The sequence below is a fragment of the Echinococcus granulosus genome (genome assembly GCF_000524195.1).
Source record: "Echinococcus granulosus chromosome Unknown EG_S00003, whole genome shotgun sequence".
Lineage (NCBI taxonomy): Eukaryota > Metazoa > Platyhelminthes > Cestoda > Cyclophyllidea > Taeniidae > Echinococcus > Echinococcus granulosus.
The window spans coordinates 1,925,747-1,946,269 of NW_020170383.1; the positions used below are offsets into that span (position 1 = coordinate 1,925,747).

Here is a 20,523-nt window from a genome sequence, read left to right on the forward strand (position 1 = left end):
TAACTCCCAGGTCCTTCGTTTACACAAGATGAAGTGTTCTATGAATATTGCTACTGCATAAATGGATTTACCTTCTAATTAATTGCACAGAATTGTATTTCATTCTGATTGTATTAACTCAAGCCTGTTTGAATTATTAAAACCAACAAAAGTTTGTGCCTGCAATAGCAGTACGAATAACGTGGCACTTTTTAAAAGACGCAAAATTTCCGTCATACAGCACTTTTCCATTCATATATGGCAGAGGTATAAAGAAACAGACAAGATATTCCGCAACGATCATCCGCCAGTCAATCAATGAATATTCATGTCACTATTAAGGGGTTGAAGGGCTTAATGATTTTGCAAGAGTTTCGCCTGAACGTAATTTAAGTATCTGTGTGAAATTCATATATGTTTCGAGTAGGTACAAAGACTAAACCCTGCTCTTTGAGCTTTCTTGGATTGCATAGTCAGTCATGAGTTCGTCGTCATTGCAAGGAGGAGAGTCAATTGAATTACAAACTACACTCGAGGGCGTGCAGTCGTCTTCGCTAAGGAGATTTGAAGGTGAAGAAGAATTATATTCTCTTTCACTAAGGAGAGTAGATCGGTCTCCATGTAATTCTCGAGTTTGATAAAAGTAACACCCAAATTCTTCTAATACTTTATCAAGATAGGCTATAACTTCCAGAACTCCTGTTCCAATCTCAGATTCGTTAATTTTACGCTCATGACATTTACAGCATTCACAACAAAAAGGCGGTTTCGATTCCACCAAGTCGCCCATGGGCATGACTTTGGGAACTTCAATGGCGTTTGCATTCACAGAACTCCAGAGTATCATAGAGTTAGAGGTATCAGTATCTTTAATCAGCTTGAAGGCTATTTCCAGTACTTCAGTTCTAGTCAAAGAGTCGCACATATCTAAGACAGTTCTCGTAGTGATTGCTCCCTTGCTGTGCGAAACGTGTTGCCCCATTGTTGTTGGATTTGTGTTAAAAGACTGAAAATGACTTGAAGAATTTAAAATAACTGGAAATCGATTTGATGCGGTCGATAATCGTCTAATGCATTGCCTGGTAGATGTTTGCAACTGAGGCAGGAGTCACTTGTTGCTCAAAAACCAGATGTTATCACCAAAATTACCCCATGTCAGACACACCAAAAAAGGGATGTGATCAACGAGTCTATACACAACCAAGGATTGGACACTTGGGGTCGTGAAACACGGGTTCACTTAGTTGTCAATATACCCAGTGCAGTGGTCATTGAGAAAATGCGGTGATTTACCGTGCAAGCTGGAGGAGTGCAACAGCCACTTGCCCTTCAATGATGGCATGATTCTTCTCGATTTTTGCTTATTCTGCGCAGCTCTCGGCGCAATTCCCAGGATATAACAAGCCATTGAAGTTTTAGTGCTTCAATTCATTCCAAAACTTGTACAATTTGAGAAATCATTATACTCTTTAATTGTATCTACAACGCACTTATTACAACGGATGACTTAAAATACTTAATGTAAAATTTGACTATTATCAAACCGATATATTAGCAAGTAATTTGTACACTTTATTTATGCTGAATGCAATCCTGCGCAAATCCTGATTTCACGCAAAATTGTGAAGTTTTCGCATAATAATATGAAATGTTAGAAGGTAAAAGAAAGACAAATTCAAATTTTGGGTTTAATTCCCGTTCAACTTTTGTGGGTCTTCCCCTTTGGCGTGAGGGTGAATGCATCTGGTCGGTATTCCGTCAATTCAATCTAGAACAACGATGATTGAGTACTTGGTATTTTACGTATTTAAAGGCAGCAGTTAACACGGCTAAAATCATACCGCTTCAATTAAATTCGGAACTCGGGAAAGGAAGTCCATAATTTCATTATTTCTCAAAGCATTCGGGCGAAGAATTGCCTTCGTAAATTTATTAAGTCCTGAAGATTAAACCACAAATATTTACAGTCGAGGATAAAATAATTCCATCGGCAGTAAAAATAGATGAATGCAACTAAATAAAAAAGACAAGACCGAATTTGCTGTAAAGAAGGAAGAAAACTCACCCCAAACCATAAAGAGGTATTTCACGGGTATAAAGTACAGTATAACTGTTATAATTAACAAGACGATCACCGCCAACGACGACACCCAGGGGATCCTCCAGTTAAACAGCCTTATGAGTTGAAGGAAAAAATACTAAAGGACTTTAGGTATAGCCATGTTTTCAAGAGGATGGAGGCTCTGATTTGATAGGGCATTTGATACTGTTGAGATTATACCTTCTCATAACTTTAATATGCCTAAATGTTGTTGCAAAACGTATTATGACTTGGGTAGACTAGTGTGAACACAAACACAGCACTTAATTTGAGGCTATTGGTAGTGGTTAAGCAAAAGTAAATAAAGAAATGCTTGGTTAAATACTTTGGAGTGAATTTGAACTTATAATCCCCTTACATCGAAGTGGAATTAGACTTTATTTCAAGAAAACAGACTCTGCTAACGTTGCTAACGCAAAGAAAAATAATTAACTTATAACCTGATTCCTGGATAAGGATAATCATTTGTTGAAAAATAACAGACAAATTCTTCGTTGGCGTATTTACTAAATACCACATCATTTGATATACTTGCTGATGCATAGCACAAAGTTAAATCCACTTCAGCTACTTCGACTGAAATTTTCGGCACTTCACCATTCATTTTATCCTCATGGTTTGACAGTGCATTCAAATCGCGTTTTATGACCCCACAAGTATCGACCAATTGAGTTCTAGTTAGTTCCAGGTACTTCTATCTTTGAAAATTTTGAACTAAGGCTGCTTGTTAATAAATGACATAGGCTTTTGTAAAAAACACGAAACTGTCAATGGGTTTTGGAGCATACCCTTCCACTCGTTCGTAAAATGACGCCGTTTTCTCAACTATATCAAAGATGCGGGTTATCGTCTCCTTAATGCCAGTATATCTTGTTCTCATTGTTTTCTTTCCTTCAGCCTTAAAAATACAAAAGAACAGATAAATGCTTATCATAAAAACTATGCCTATGTGCGGGTAGTTGTTACGGTGCATTTCACTGTCAATTAATAAATCCACAAGAACGGACCAATTGGTGAAAAAATGCACCATAAGATATGGATTTGACATTAATATTCGATGCATAAGTTAACTATTTGGTGGCGAAGAGCAAAGTATGGGTTAGTGTTGATAATTGTTATCTTCCCACTCATAGTTGAGTGTGTGGCCTCTGCATTAAGTACAGGATGGGGAAGCGAATACGAGGGCGTAGCAAGTAAAGGGCTACAACAAAAGCGGGCTGTGTACATTAGTACTGGTTTGTAAGGGCGTACCTTGGTTGAGACGGTCACCTTTTCCTCATCTTCACGAACTTGTTCATTCTAGAAAAGAAAGATAATACGGAATATTGCTTTATTCCCTCAAATAAGCACAACTATTTTAACCACTGTCAAATTTAAGGCTATACAACGGCACCACCTTTATTATAACCCTAACACGCCCGATTACATTATCTCGTGCTAACGAGCTGCATGTCAAATGGGAAAGTTTTCATTTTTTATTAAAACCATTGATTTAGAACTTCTCTAAATAACTTAAGAAAAAGTAATAAAAAATTGTTTTTACTTGTACTTTGGTTCACTATAAAAATAGTCAAGAAATGGTTTGAGAAATCCACAGAACTTACCGGCAGTTCTGGCAAGGCAAGACTGTATAGGGTGAGCGCTTCCACCTCATCGTTGTTCTAAATATTTCAGGAAAAGGTTACTTGAACTAATTAGTATCAGGATTTCGTGACTAAGTTGGTGAAAAGATTTGAAATAAATCTGTCTATACGTAACTACGCTTAGACAGCTAAACAAATGATAATCCAGTTCATTGCTGTCAGCCAAAATTTAAGTGCTGCGACTGATGGTGATCGTTTGATATAAACTGATATTTTAAATCAAACATTTATGTGAATATATTCATATATAAATACCTAAGTGTAGAATCCCGTAAACATGTGTATATATAGTCCTACATAAAATCTCATAAATAAAGTCGCCATTAAAAACGACATTAAAGTTCTACAAAGTGGGGAATGAATATCTACCAGTATTATATGGACTTATCAATCCTTTAAGTTGCCAAATAAGGTGAAGCTCAAATGTCAAGTATTGCTCGAATACGTACCTGCATGCCGCCAAGGTACGCCTTATTGGGGTCACTTTCATTGCCCAGAGCGGAATAATCGAAGAGGTCCAAGTCATTCCCCTCGTCTCCTTGACTACGCCCCCAAGTACGAGAGGGATATGAGGAGCCTTGACTCATGTACTGCTCCAAAATCTCATATTGGTGCTTGTATATCTCGTGCTCCTGTGGCGAGGCCAGCTGCGCTGCGTTTTTGTTATGCTTTAAGCCGTGGATAATAGTGTCCACATCCTCACAATTGTATATACGGTTCTTCAACAGCACCATAATCATATAGAGTGGTATGAAGTATGGTTGGAAGTAATAAATAACGAGCTGGTAGCCGATTAAGCCAAAAATAGAGTGAATTGGGTTTTTCCACAACCACCAGTCGTCAAGGACACGACCGCACCAACGTAGTAGGTCCAGCAGAGGCTTTACGTGTTCAAACCGCTGTTGCAACAACTACAACGTTGATAAAGGCACTAAGTTTAGTAGCTGAATGTACAACTGATAGCAGATTATGGTAAGTAGGTTAGTGTACACATTGTTAATAGAGCCATTCTTGCATTCCCAGGGAGAGTAAAATCAAGCCTTCGAGTTTTTTTGTACTTGGTAATACTTAAGTTCTTGACATTGTAATAAAATTGAGTGAAAATCTACTCATGAAACACTGAGTACGTGCCGCCACATAATAACACGGATTAACTGGCCATAGACTTGAATAGGTGTTTGATGCTGCACTACAGCGATACCTACCTTTAGATTGGGGCAATGGTCTCCATGGTATATTTCCATTATTATGAACTATCTGGGCTTTCAGAACCTATATTAGCTTGCTAAAGCTTTGGTCACTGACACTACTGGGATTTTCGTGTCTATAAGTTTCAGCCAAGAATGAAACATCACCCATTTGTATGGAGGGTACACATTTATTTGACTACTATAGCTCATTCCTCAACAGGGCGCTTATTAGCAAAACTCTTGGTTATATTTAAGCGCACTATGGAAAAACTCGTTAGCATTCAAATAGACCAACAAAAACCCACTAAATATAAACAGCCAGCAAAGCACTAAAGTTGTTTGGACAATAAATAGTGCTAGAGCAAGCTTCCAAGCATTAATTTCATTCGCTAGATATAACTACAACAAATCATTAAATTTTGTTGATTCCATTGAGTGGCAATTACGTTTTAGGTCTGACCCGCTAATTCAGCCTCGACTAGCTTGATGTTTGGAAGCTTCTGAAGCGTGACGCTAATCAGACATGTCGCGTCAGTGGGAGCACAAGAAAGACATCATCATGCACTTTCATTGAGAGTGTTGTTAAGCCTACTGGACAGCATAAAAGTAAGCGATATCTCAAAAAGTGATTGTGGGGTTAAATAAGTACAGCTATCACTACTTATGGCGGACTTTGGCTACGGTGTAAAATATTAGGCAAATTTACTCAATTGTTGTTAAATTTAATGCCGATTGAAAATCCAAACTGTACATTACCCTTAGTTCATGCCTGTGAATTTCCTAAAATCGCAGACGTAAAGGTTATTGGTTTCAATTAAGTAAAAGTAACAAGAAAATCTCCATGATATTATAATTCTGACATTTCTAAAAGCAAATCTGTTGACATTATGCAGGTGTTTATTCAATTTTAATGCTAAAACATAGCGACCTCTTCATTTTGCTCTCGATGCTATTCAAAGAAGGGAAAATTGAGTGGTGCTATTTCCTGAGAGCACTGGGAGACATCGAAAAAAATTGCGCCCACGTAATTATGGTAAATCACATGGATACATTAATAAATGTCACGCCCTTTTGAACCAGTAGATTCAAATGAGATAGCAGGTACAATATCAGTGCAGGTGTTATGCAAATGGTACAATTCTAGTGATTATCTGCTCAACTTTCCATTGAGGTGCAGATCTCCAACTAGACTTATACGAGGGTATAAGAATGCTTCGATTCCACAGACGCATTGAAGTACACACCCGTTTCTTTCAAGGAGTTGTGAAATGACTTCAAGTTAGTGTAACTCCATCATTGAAAGTGTGATTTAATTCCAGAATCAGGCAAATCAGTCCCCATTTAACCGGCAAAATTTCCTAATTTGAGAACTGCAATAAGAAAAATCCGGAATTCAATTGGCAAATTGGTAACCAGATCAGCACTTGACTTTTAAAATCAGTAACTTTAGTGTCAAATGGCATTGCCTAAAACGCTCTTTGGAAATTTCAGCCTTTCCATTAGTAAAGCAATGGAATCACTACATTTAAAAAATGAGCTTTGTTTTGCAGACTATGTGGGAGTTTTGAAGGGAAGATACAATAAGTAAAGGATGCAACAAAAAGTTTTAGGGAATGTACATCAAAACCAAGGTGTGGGCAAAGAATATTCTATTGTGATCTTGATTTATCTAAATACGGCCTGACCATGTCACTTTACCGTCAACCGCATAACTTTAAGTCACATTCCCTGACAGCTTTGGCAAGTTAAAAATACAAGTAACTGTTGATAGAATTATAGCGATATTTAAAAGTACTGCCTCTCCTTTGGGTCTCACCATCCTTAGTTGAATCAGTTGATTAGATACGGAATGTAAAATAATCAAACTATTTCACATACAATACGATTATGATAAGGCTTAGTGTGCTCGCCCACAAATAATACAAATTATTAACCGCACTTATTTCCCCAGAAATATCCTCACAATTGCTCCACCGGGGTCCCTAAATTGAAAAATTGCCTATTTTTAAACAAGTAACGCGGCATTCACAGCCTAAACAGCTTACCGAATCGCCAAAACAAACACTACTTTTCATAAAGTTGAATTGAATACTTCTCCGGTAAAAAACCACTAGATTGAGGCGCAATCACTTCATAGATTGTGAACTTACACTTCACTTAGAGCGGTAAGCAAGTGGGAATAGCTGAGTTGTCAACGCACTCTAAATCAGATTGGTAATGCGTACCAAACATCATGACCCTCTTCAGAGTGGACACGCATATAGCAAATATGAAAACGTACTTTTTGGTTTTTTGCAAAACTCCGATACCGCACTTCCATTGGCGAAAATGATTTTAACGCGGACTTGAACTACAAAAATCAAAAACTCAGTTGCCGGGATCTGGATAAAACAAGACCTTTTCACTCAACAGTATTTATTCCCAGAAATGGAGGGTAATGTCTGACAAAGATGTGCATAGCATCTTTGTTATGATTAAAATAGTTGCCTATTGGTTTTATATGGGATAAAATGTTTCTACAACATATGCCATGCACAGTACAGTGGCTGACCTGATTAAAGCGAACATTTATCTCAAGCAGAATCGAGCCTTTTGTTGGGCTTCGAAGATCTGGTGTCTTAAGGGCGTACCACTTGCTTCCTTCATTGTCTACCTAGTAAAAAAAGCATCAAATACAATGATATAATGATGTTCCTAATGCAGATGGTCATTTTATTTGTCTAATAACTAATCTTTGGGAATTTTGGTCTCAACTGTAGTTTTTTTTAATAGCTTAAAGAAGCAGTTAATAAGCTAAAGTGAATTTCACTAAAGCAAAGTGATTTTTAAGTGTGTAAAAATTGCTTACACGGAGGGGATGAATTGCGAGGCCACCAATGACTTCGGCTTTACTCTTCTCGACTTCGATTACCGTTAACTTCATAATACCATGAATGTCTGACAAGGGACTAAATCACAAAGGTAACACTATTAAATTCTGCACTAAATTACTGAATTAGGGTAAGTCCTGATAGCTCACATTACAAAACACCGATTCCATGTGGGATTTTTTCGCTTTATCACATTTTGTGTTCTGAGATGTGTGTTTACTACGTCAACAGTACAGAAGATTTCACTCCGAGCGTTCGTAGATTTGCCACCAAGACCCATGGCACTACAAACTGGGGAATTAAAAAAAAATAATTATAACCCAGAAGGGGAAACTCAAATTATAAGTGGTTACATTTTGCTTATATTTCAGAGAGATTCAAGCTGGTGAAAAGAGTACTTTAAAGGTCAAATACTTTTCATTATGCGCCAACGAAGTAATTTAAAATAGAAAATTCATACCCATTGCAAAAGGCATCAAAATTCCAAATAAAGATCAGTTTAGGAAAAAATAGATAAGTCTTTTGCTGACTGCAGTACGAAATACTTGAAGTCAAAATTTTTGGAACATACTTTTTAATCGCATCCATCCGATATCCTGAAGGTTTTTAAAGGAGTTTTTTGCACTCTGTCAAGAAATACAAAGAGACTATAAGTGCGGCAGACATCGACCACAGCGGATTACGTTAAATATCTAGATAAAGCACGTGCGATAGCATGGCTTAATGGAACAAGGAGCGGAGACTTTTAGATTTAGACATATATAGTCCTCATTTAAAAAGGCAGCTATTGACTTAATAGTGTTTTAAATTATAATCTGAGTGAAGCGCTTGTGGAAATATTGTAAACTTACAAAGTGTTCAGCCACTATCTGAAGGTAATTGATAGGAAGATTAGGGTATATGGACTTCTCTTCTCGTTCACCCGGGCTTTCTCTGGTTTCACTTCCTTGGTCGTAGTTGCTGAGACTCAGGACTGAACGCGACGTTGCAAGTGGTGATGCAGAATTCAAGTCGGAGGAAGATTGGTCCCTTGTCTGCAGAGGACTCCTGGCCGCAGTACTCAGTCCGGTAATCGTTACAAACATCAGAATCCTGGCCTCGTTGGAATTCTTTAGCAACTGCAATTCCATTTTTTGAGTCAACTCGAGTGGCATATCGGTCAAGTCAATGACAATCCTAAAGTGAAGTGTTTGCAAGCTGTTAAGGATTACCTATATAAGAAGTAGACAATGAAGAAACGGCAAAATGGTTTTTCATTAGTTTCTGAAAATTCATAAGATTATTTTTTACTTCGTACTTGTCAGACTACCTCCCTGTGCAAAAGTGAGGTTGTGTATTTTTACCTTGCATCTCCTGCAATAGGCATAATTATAATTACAGAATCACCATAAGCATTTGTTGCGCGCTGCGTTGCAATAATATTCTTAGGAGCTTTTGGAAAAAATGAGTTCACTTCCTACTTGTTAAAGAAATTTAAAACTTATGCCCCGTTTTCGTGAACGAGTTAAAAAAATTTATCTTAAGTAAAAGAAGTAAGCAAATTCATTATGGTTTGAAAATGAGCTTACTCCCCCAGGATTGAGCTTCGTGGAATTCCACCACTTCCTGGTTGAGTTTCCCTGTCGTACACTGTTACCCTAATGTATCCAGGGGAGCCATTTGTAAGTTGGAATTCAAATTCCTCAAGGAAGTCGGGATTGCTGTTGTTCTTCACTACCTATAGGATAGCCAGATGATTTAAGGTGCAAATAAATGGTAAAAAGTCATGTATAGACCAGTTTATTCCCATTTTCTCATTTTTCTTATGATACAAGTGTTTAATGAATAAAAAAATGATGCTATATGCATCTAATTGCTGGCGAGAACCTTATTTAAAAAGGTTTGAGAAGAATGCACTGACCATGTGTAGACCACTTACGTTAAAATGTTACATTTGATTTTGTTGCATGGTATGTCGGAGCATTGATCTTCAGTTATAGAGAAACGGATTTCCCTATCTCTGGTATTTATGATTTTAGACGGATTTTTATGCTACAGTCATCAAGAAACCCAAAATTTTTACATTTTGAGAAGTTTGGATTAAGTTGACAAAAAACCAAAATAGCAAACTATATTTACTAAATCATATTCATTTCGTCTTATTACCTCTTTCATTATTCACTACTGGGATGGGTATAAAAACAAATATACCTTTAAAGCTGTCTCTAAACTGATTTGCATAAAATTCGAATGCCTTACAATAGATACCAAAACCACTGCTACGATACGCATTTGACAGCTTCTGAAAAACTTTTGGCTCAGCTATCAATTTTGGATCTGAATAAGAAAAAAGCACTATTAATTGTGCTAAAATCTAAAAACAATAAAAAGCTTACGCTAGAGGACTTTTTTTCATTCCCATAGGAGAATTCGACTTGTGGAGAAGGTGGTAGGGTGAATGATTTTGCAGCCCAATGTAGGGCCACTATCGAAGCCGCGCGGGTCTCAGGAGAAGCTGCTATGACGTTGGAGCCACTCGCTCCTACTTGCATACCCTGGCCCTCACCCCCAGCTACGGGGGTGCCCACTGCAACACTCCCACCCATGACACTTCCACCGCCTACTCCGCTTCCACCACCACCGCTCCCCTTCTCGTCCATTCCACATCCAGGCGTCATCTCTACCTGCGGCATCGACCTCAGTCCTCTCGCTCCCACCAGATAAAGGTTGATCACTCCACTTTCAACAATCTTCGTCACCTTAACTGTGTCGCCTACGTCTAGGGTATCTACAAGATTGGCTGTGGGAAAGGCGAGGCGCGTCATGGGAAGGAGAAACTCGATCGGCCAGGGAAGCTTTGGGATGCGCAACTCCCAAAAGCGGGCTGGATAACGGCGCTGGATAGCCATCATGGGGGGCTCGAGACAGCGGTGGCCTGGCCAGTCAAAGAAGGGACGCCAGGTGATGTTGGGGGAGGATACGGAAGCCTCATTTTCAAGGTAGCGTCGTGTGACCTCGTAGGGTGAGAAGTAGAAAGTGCTATCATTGCGAATAGACGGCTCGTAAAAAGTCTCGATGGAGCTCTGCTTTGGTTGTCTACTTTTTGATCGGTGGAAGCGATGGTGGTGGATGTGGGAAGCCAGTTTTCTGGCCAATTTCTAAATCAACATAGAAGGAAGTGTTAAAATTTTATATTTTGTTAGCAAGCCCAAATTGAGTCACTAAATCAAGCCTTATAAAAGTAGCCGAATAAGATGGTAAGATTTCTTGGATAAAAATTAAGTAAATGCGAGACGATACTTAAATACTTTCTGCTAAATGATTACTGTTACAGATTATCATCTCTTAAATAAGGGACGCAAGCTTTTACAAAACCCGTATTTATAAAAATTTCCCTTTCTGAAAGCTGATAACCTAGCTCTGGCCACCGTTTCCATCTCAGTTGAATTCTCAGCTAGTCACTTTCGTAAGGCAATGTCTAATGTCACGAAAGATCAAAATTCCTTGGAGGAATGTCGAGATTATTTGAAGGATTAGGTGCGCCAATATCTTCCTTCCACGTCAAAGTGAAAATCTCCTCATTGACAAGTTTTGCAGTGAGATGTAATATTGCATTTTCCAGTTAGAGTAGGACCATCTTGCGAAGGACTAGACGTGACAGTTTTCAAAAAAAGTTTATTTGTACACGTTTTTGTGTTGATAGGGTCACTAAAGCTCAGGCGTACTGAAAAAGTACTGTTGAAAGGTTTGGGCTAAAATGAAACATTCACAAACCTTGGACTTCTGAGAATGAAGTGGCTCTCCAGAAGTCATTTTTGTCAATCGCAAGCTTGTAGTTGAATTGTACTATTTCCTGCAGTTTTTACAATAGACGTATCTTGTAAATGTCGGAATCTTTATTGGACTGCACACCTACAGATTTGGACTTTCTCATCGCAAATATGGGCTGATTATTCGCCGTTTTTGGGCCTATAACTTATGATTTCTGTTACAATAGAGTGAAATATGTTTCAAGCTCAAAGTAGATTCTAAAGACCAACATATGCAGATATAACCAGCATTGGAAAATGCGCAACCTAAAAAGAGGATAAGTTTTTCCTTCACTTTAAGTTTACTTATACCGATTGGGACGTTTCTGCTTAATGGTAAAGAGAATAAGCTTGATTGCAAGAGCATTCATAATCTGCAACAAAACAAGGTGAACATTATTGTTGCTACAGGCATTGATAGTGCACAAATTATGTGAATTGAGGGGCGGTCTGACTAACAATTGCATCCCAAATTAGATAGGAAACTCACTTTTCGCAAGAATGGTTTTCTATGAGAGGAAGAGGCTGTTGTAGCACTGGCACTCTCATCCAGGGGTTCAGAGTCTTCGGCAGTTCCAAAAAGACTATATCCATCAAGTGACGTGAGTAGACTCGGTTCGATGCTCGTGTCCACACGCAAGGTGCCCAACGTCTGCGAGCTGCCCTTCCTTATGCTGAAGTACTTGATCATGGCCTCATGTGAGCAGACGCTGCAAGAAAAGACCATGGAAGCAGTCTATTGGAATTTAGCACCAGAGGACCAAAATGCTAAGTCATTTGCAACACTTAATTGTGAAACGAGGCTTTAGAATGATTCACATTAGTTTAGGTGGCTACGCCTAAGGGGGTGCTCTTATTGTCAATCAGTTTTACACACAAACCTCGGCCCTTCTGAGATGCACGACTACTCTGGCAGAAGCGTGCTAAGTAATTTAATGACAATCAGTCTGCTTACATGTGAGGCAGGGAGACACGCATTAATTTTACCAAAGTATTAATGGAATCAGTGCGTCACTAAACTAAGCCCATCGAGGAATCGGTTCCTTCTCTTATTTTGACTTGTTAAATGAGTGATGTGAGGACATATGTGAAGGATTAAAACAACTCATGCTTCGATTATAGTAAAATGAATAGAATGTGACTCAAAGTACATGACCACAAATACAGAGTTCATGATTATTGACCTCAATAAATAAATTTAGGAAATATGAATAGAAGTTGGCATTTGAAGATAAAGGATAAATGGGTGGTCGTGTTTTAAATGGGACCATAAAATTTATTTAGACACTGACTGGATTAGTGGTAAATCATACATATTCAAACCACCGCCTCAAAAGTCCTGTTTTCAATGAGCATACTTCGTTGATTTTTGGGTCAAAATAGGTTGAAACGTCGGAACAACTTTAAATTACTTTGCAGTTATGGAAGCTAAACGAAGAAAGACTAAAATTTCAGCAAAAACATTTTAAAGAAAGGCTTACTTTTCGTCGCGACGCAGAGCGATGTAAGCTCGACCTATGAGCTTATCAGACCTAACCGTATGCTTCTCGATAACTTGAAGCTACAATAAACGATTCGTCGATTTGATAATTAATGAAGAGTTTGTAGTAAAGGCTGTGACGCCAATGTGGAGCGTGTGTCCTGTCTGTAACATCAGACGAACGAAAGAAAACATTGTAAGCTAGTTCAGTATTCTGTTTTTCCAGCTGCTTGAACTAGAATACCTCTCCCAGTTCTTGTATGTAATCTCTTTTAAGATTTTTCTAACAATTGCCTTTAACGCCCAAATGAGTACCAAATCATTGGTATTCTGCATTTTATTTTCCTACAAAAGGCATCAGGGTTGCATTTGTCACTTACCTAGACATACAATCGCATTGCTGGAGTTTTTTGGTAAATTAGATCGATTGTCACGCTAAGGTGCCCTTCTTGCATTGGTTTAGATTTGCTGACAATGCATTAAACCAAAGATTAAAAGAGTGAGTAATGAAAGATAGGCCTACTTACTTGAAGGCGTTGCTGTGTATAAATACTGGATGTAACTGAAAACTCAACAAATGAACTTCGTGGCAGCAAGATGAAGCGCTTTAGTTTACAACGTTAGTATATTCTAATTTGCGTTCCATTTGGCTACTCACAATAAGTTGAGCTATTGATGCACTTTTGAAAGGAGCAAGAGACCTACCTCCAGAGTCCCATCAAGATTGTTGATGGGGAAAGTGAACGTTTCATTCCACCTTGGAGTACTGGTTTCACCAGAGAACGACGATTTGACAACGAACTTGTCCATGTAAAGCACATGGACACAACAGTTAACCTTTTCTATAAACAAAACGTTACAGCTATTCCAAACAGTAGAATCAGAGTATTTTTTTTCCATTCATGGCACCAGTAGCCAATCTATCAATCATTTCCAATCTATTTATTTTTCTACCTACCTACCTACCTATCCATCCATCTATCTATCTGCCTACACATCTGTCTAAACAATTCCTTAAGTCATCTTGATGTTCAGCTTTTATTAATTGTACTTCAATGAATGTTTTTCTTTCGATCTTGAAATAAAGTACTTGTGTGCTTAATTCCTTAAGCATACCTTTCAGCTTTGCTGATCGAAGAGCCAGAGTACAATCCCAACGTATTTGTTTAGCATCCTGGATGAAAAAAACCTAATTAAGGAACTTTGGGAACGCGTGACAGGAAATGCAACGTAGTTCAATTGCATCAAGTCATACATGCCTTCTGAGCAACTCTAATGAGTACTAAACATTTATTGAGCATAAAAGTACCACCGTCCTTAATGGAAACATTTCTCAACCTATGAAAATTTGTCATCGCCTTAGTGTACCAATTTTACCTCCCTTACCAAGTCTTACCACCTGCAGTTAGGCGGATCGGTATGACTTGTGTAATCTCGTGTCATGCTTGTTTTAGTACTTCAACTCTGGAACACTAGTCTGGACGCAAATTAAGCATTGTTGACTTTTGATATTAATCCTCTGAATAAGGTACTTTTGAGATGAAATTAAGCGTAAAGACTTTCTAAACATTGTTAAATTAGCGCATTTTTAATCCAAAGTTGTTTTTCACTTACCTCAATGCCCCCAAAAAAATTTTTTGGAGTTTTAGAGTCATTTTAGCAGTATTTTGTTTCCCATTTTCGTATTATTTGGTTAAAACGAATTTAGCTAGGCTTCCAATTTGACTTTTAATCAAATAAAAATGTAATTTAATTTTTGTTTTTCTGATTACACTTTTTAAATTGGTGTAAAAAGTAATATTCCAGGCCATAAGGCAATTTTCAGTGAGTAAAACACTTTTTTCAGGGCATAGAAATGACCTTTAATAAAATGCCATTCCATTTGCTAGTAATGTAGGCAATGGAGGGAGTACCCCTACCTACCCCGCCTAACGGCGATCCGGGTATACTGCGTTTCACTCGAGAGAAGAGATCCGCCAGCGAGTGACGAATGCGGCTCTGTTTGCGTTGGGAGTCAACCACCTGACCATCGGAGTCCACGGCAATGGAGTCCGAGCTCCTACTATTCGAACCACTGTCACTTCTGGTTCTCCTCCCCTAAAATAAAAAGAGTTTTCACCATGCTTGCGTGTAGTCTACACTATGCAATGCCATAATTAGATAAAATGTGAACCATTTACAACCGACGAATACATTCACGTGCTGACAAACACCAAGCTAAAACATCTCCTTTGAATAATTTCGGCATGGCGGACATATACTTTTCCATATGTTGAAATACACTTCTGAAATGGGATCGGTGCACGCTAATGCCTTGTATATTACGCTACATGTTGAGAATACAATGTTCACCGAACTGCAGATGGTACCTATTTCCAACCATTGCTTAAAATTGAATGTAGTCGAGAAGTTCAACTGATAATCTGACAGCCACTTGCTCATTATACGGCATACACGCAGGCTTGAGTGGCCACCGCTTTTAATCAACATGAGTATCAAAAACAATGGCTAAATGCAAGAAGCAGAAGAACAAGTAGTTAAATCCAATAAATCAGAAACATTTGTTCGTTTAAACTGGTGTTTATTCATCCCATCAAATCTATCCAAAATCAGTGTTTGAACATCACAATTATTTCACTTCAGCAAATAATATTTGAATGGAGTGAAAAAGTGCTCAGCCTAGAAGGCATAAATGGGCAGACGAGCCGGCGCCGAAGCGCCTAACTCAAACTCTCAAATTTAATGCTCCTAAATCAAAACGCAAGCCATCCAACACAAGGGCACGCCATTTCACGTCCTGGCTAGTATGCAATTACATCATTTGCAGTCCACTACCTCGTCTACAGCGTCAGTTACGGAAACGGTAGAGTGACGTTCTCTCTTCGCAACTTTATGCATATCAAGGAAAAGAATTACTATATGTACGAAACCCGTCACTTTGTAATGCAAAATAAAGTCCTAAAATTTACTCCTCTTGCCTTAAAAAATGCTCTCTTGAGGTTAGTAATTTCACTCTCAACAAGACATTCTCGTTTTGGGGCATTTATAACATAGATGTGCATTAAATATTAAACAAAAAGGCAGAACTTAGAACCTATGGCAGTAATGCACAGATGGGTGTTTCATGAGATGTTAAATCTCAGGGTCCCATTCACTCCATCTTCCTGCTGCAAACCAGCTCCTTTGATTTGAAGTAGCAGCAGGAAACCTACTTGCATTAAAAGAGCCAAATGAGTGAGGTTTACGCCATCATATGGGAAGTCCTGTTGCTGATAATTAGGATAAACATATCACTATTATCATTTAACTGCATATGACTACTGTGAACAAACATCTTGAGCATGGTGGACAAACCTCTTAATACCAAAGTAGTTGAATTCTTCCATGGAATTTTCATGCCATTGTTCACGAAATAATTTGTCCAATTCTAGATGGGAACTGCTTAAAAGTTGTTAATGAAAAGTTATTAATCGGAAGCGCATAGTAAGGACATTTATCTCTAGAAATGTGCATCACGGTGAAAATGAGTAGCCAAGTTTAAGCTCCTATGGAAGACGGATTTAACAAGTAAATATCCACTTTATTAAATGAGAAATATTCACGCATTTTAAAAATTACAAATGTTTTGTGTGGGATTTTACTCTCCTGAGGACTTGGGCCGACATATTGATTACGTTTTAAACGGATTTCCTAAATAATCCACAACTTTGAATATGTGGAGTAATGATGCGAAAACTTACCAATTGATCATCACAAAAACTAGACCGTCTTTGGTAAAGTTTTCTCTCTCCGGACAACTTTTTGTAGTGATGTCGGGAATCGTGAACCATGATCGGACTGCCATTCAGAGAACTTTCCGCAATACATTCAGCGTCCTATGAAAGCAGCATAATTATCTCAAATTTAACATTTTCACTAGTTTTCCGTCATTTGGTTCTAGGGTCGTATTCTTGAAACTTTGGATGCTTAAAAATCTTGCTGATTATCCATTGACTTTATTTTGAGTAAAAATTTCTTGAAAATAGAAGCATACCATAAGGCTGCTTTATGGTTTTTAGTAGAGGTTGCAGCGAAAATGGCATGTTTCAGCAAGGCCGGCGTCTTGGTTGAGCCTGTATTCACATCATCCTCGGTCATAGTGAACTGCCCAGGTAGATAACATTTCGTCTCACAGCTTCTTCAGATTCTAATGGCTGAATTGTGTGAACATGCACCCAACACGATGACAAACATGAAAATACAGTATAACCTAAGAGTTGCATCCAAGTTAAAAGATAGTGGGAGTCATCGAGTTTTTTGCCACCCTTCACTGCAATTATGACGATTCTAATACTTCTTTACATAACGCTGAGCTTAATAATTCAGAAATAAGGTTCAAAATCGGTTGTGATGCCTTCAAAATGATCAAATTACATAAAATTTTGCACAAATGGATCGACTATTTCATTTCTGAAAGCCTTAAAGATAACTTGGGATAATGCACTAACTACACAAAACTCGCCCAACTTGTTAAGGCTTATCTAATGTCCTGCTAATGTGGAGTATGCCAATCAGCAAAGTACAATTTTCTGTAAGTGAAAAATAAGCAAGCAAGGTTGCGGTACATCAGGCAATCTTTAAACACTTCCAATACCTAACTTCTCAGGAATCATTGCTTATAAATAATAAAAACCTAATTGCCAAAAAATACAATCTTACTACTTTTCTGCGTGCTATTGACTGGTGCTTGATCAGCACTTCTCTGTGCCCTAAAATCACATGGGGGCCTTGGGGCTCAATTAGTACTAGATACTATCAGTTCATGAAGGCTTTCACAACCTACTGCAACGTGCCATTCTGTGTATTTGTGAGCACAAGGCTTTGCGCGTGTGTGAAACCATCCGCCACTATTGCAAATCCCCTCGTTTATTACTTACTCCAAATACAATCTATTCTACATCCGAGGCAAATTGCTACTGAAGTCCAAACGAAAACAGAAGCCTTCATTTGTTTAGAACTGCCGTGTTTTATGGAATTTGTACGCCAAATTCACTCACCTGTGATTTGCATACCACCTTCTTGCCTACTTCCGACATTTTTTCTTTACCAAAGAGCAAGTCTGCATACAACGTTGCATTAACTGCGGGGCGGAAGCATAACTCTGAATTACCATTAGACGTCAGTGTGTGCCCCTGACTACACTAACATAGTCTTCCTGTTAAGATGCCTGTTTTCATCTTGACAATACATAATTTGTAAATACGAAAGAATACGATTCGGGTTTTATGCAAATTTTACCCTGACATGATGTCACGCAACACAAAATCCATTGGAAAACAAAGTTGCATCAGGCCTGAAGGCTTTGTCGCACATAAAATAGTAAAAAATCCCATTCTTTTACTGTTTATTTCTTATGCACTCAATAATATTGCAAATTTTCTGACACTTATGACCACATCTCCTACTCAATGATAAAAAGTTAATCAAGATTTTCATCATTGTGGAAATACCTAATCTTATAAGAGTCAAGTGAAAGGACGCTTTACCAAAGAGGGTAGAAAATAACTTGGAATCTGTTAGTCAAGTGCTAATCCTGTGGTCTGCTGCATCGATTTGAATTACTAACCTTAGCAGAGTACTATGAAACTGTTTATTTTATAAATCCGTTACGTTTAAAATGTAGGAAGAGGTGATAGACCTACCGCCCGGGGTGAATTGAGAGCCTTCTTGACAGTTCTCTTTAACGCTTGTTTAAAGTGTGTGCCGCCCAAGGATCGACCTGTTGACGAATGGTGGTGGTTTGAGTTCTCACCGCTTCGTTCAAAAGGCGAGAAGTCGCTCAAATACGCACCAGGAACCGAGTGATCTCCGTAATCCCAGCCCGTATTGTAACCGATTAGACTTCCCCCACCATACCTAACTCCTAGACTACCCACATCGGTGTCTCTCTCGCCATCTTCATCGCCGTTCCTATCCGCTGTGTTTCTCTTGCGATGACGGCTCCGAATATAGCCCCTGGCTGTGATATTGTGCAAACTGGGCACGGTGAAGAGTTGCTCACTGACTGACCTGCGATGTTTGCGTTCTAGATTTTCTTGGGGAGGAGGCATGGTGGGGGATTTGGGGACAGATGGCGGAGTTCCCGGAGGTTCTGTGGAGTACCGGAAGGAATTAGAGTCTTGCTGTTGACTCTCGGTGAAATCCATCTCGTCGATATCTGACATGCTACTTGCAGGCTACAACACGCAAAGTAAAGTGAGCTTGCACGCGCTTGCCCCCATTCTCATACCCACGCAACTCAACGCACACTCACGCATTCACATTGATCTCACAATGCGACCTCCAATAGAACCAATGGGGCAAATGCAATTGTGCTAATGGATAATACATTGCTGAATTTATAGGTATTACTTGTCCACCTCTCATCCCCACATCCCCTTCATTAATTGTGGAAAGCGGAAGTACGGCCATGAATTTAAAAACGAGACTAAATATTTCTCTCGAATCATTGCGTTTATTCTTAAGGATTACTCGCCACACATGATGAAATTACCTGCTATTGTTAAGTTTACCGGATGCAGAAATATTCTAACTTTTCTATTTCTATACACTTAAAACGCTGCAATATACAAGTCTGTTGCGCCTAAAGTGAAAAGCGCCGTACCTGAAAGCCGACGCTCAACGGTGAGAAGGAACTACCTAATCTCTTCTAGCCAGCTTAATGGTTAATTGCTTTTTCTGGAAAAATAATGCAGCCCACAGATTCCTACTTCTTACTTATTTGTGAATAAATATGCTCGTAACCTAAATGCCATGAGGAAGAATAGCAGGTGTGTACTTAAACCCCTTTTTATTTCTAAGCGTCAAAATAAATGGGGTTTAAAATGGTTGCCGCTATTTTCACGCAGCGTAATTGCACTTTTGTCTGCAATAGAATACTGCCTTGAAAGTGTTGAGGGAGAAATTCGCTCAATTGGTTTGACGTAATACAGTAGACAAGTACGGCATTGTAAGTAAAAATATGGAGATTATAGCCCCATGTATAATTAATGCGTAACGCTTCATGATCCAGTGGAAACTGCTCATGTCTGAATCGCCTCCAAATTCCCTAGTCTCATTGTTGTATAATTTCAGTCGATGGCTTCCACCTTTAACCATGGAGATGCAGTTTAAATGGTCCCATTCATAGCATAGTGTAGCTTGATAATATAACTCTTAAAAAATACAGTACCGAAAATGCAAATATTTAATGTTGTACTGGCTATTTAATCTATGGAGTTTTAATCATTATTTTGTAGCAACAACCTATGGCCTCTCACGATGTGTAGTGATATAACATTTTATTGACTGGCGCTATTTGAAAACTCCCATGTCCACACAAAAGCGCTTTCGTATGACGGAGAGACGCTTTGAATTAGTTGTAAAGTCAAAAATTAAGATAACCAATGTTTAAAGTGAACTTCACCTATCAAATTTACGAGCCCAAACCATAA

General features: G+C 38.5%; 1 protein-coding gene across 1 annotated transcript; it reads right to left on the reverse strand. All coding sequences in view use genetic code 11, as the record gives it.

Moving 5' to 3' along the window:
* Positions 1 to 1,678: 1,678 nt before the first annotated feature.
* Positions 1,679 to 19,254, reverse strand: EGR_00891 (Multiple C2 and transmembrane domain-containing protein; the record flags this gene model as incomplete). The annotated part of the gene is made up of 21 exons (XM_024490140.1): positions 1,679 to 1,747; positions 1,821 to 1,918; positions 2,045 to 2,154; positions 2,869 to 2,978; positions 3,332 to 3,379; positions 3,685 to 3,741; positions 4,173 to 4,634; positions 7,465 to 7,566; positions 7,762 to 7,861; positions 7,933 to 8,074; positions 8,355 to 8,409; positions 8,635 to 8,959; positions 9,352 to 9,500; positions 10,159 to 10,920; positions 12,062 to 12,281; positions 13,053 to 13,132; positions 13,757 to 13,893; positions 14,168 to 14,240; positions 14,975 to 15,148; positions 16,792 to 16,926; positions 18,733 to 19,254. The coding sequence occupies 21 exons, from the start codon at positions 19,252 to 19,254 to the stop codon at positions 1,679 to 1,681; spliced, it is 3,930 nt and encodes a 1,309-aa protein (XP_024355543.1).
* Positions 19,255 to 20,523: the final 1,269 nt, after the last annotated feature.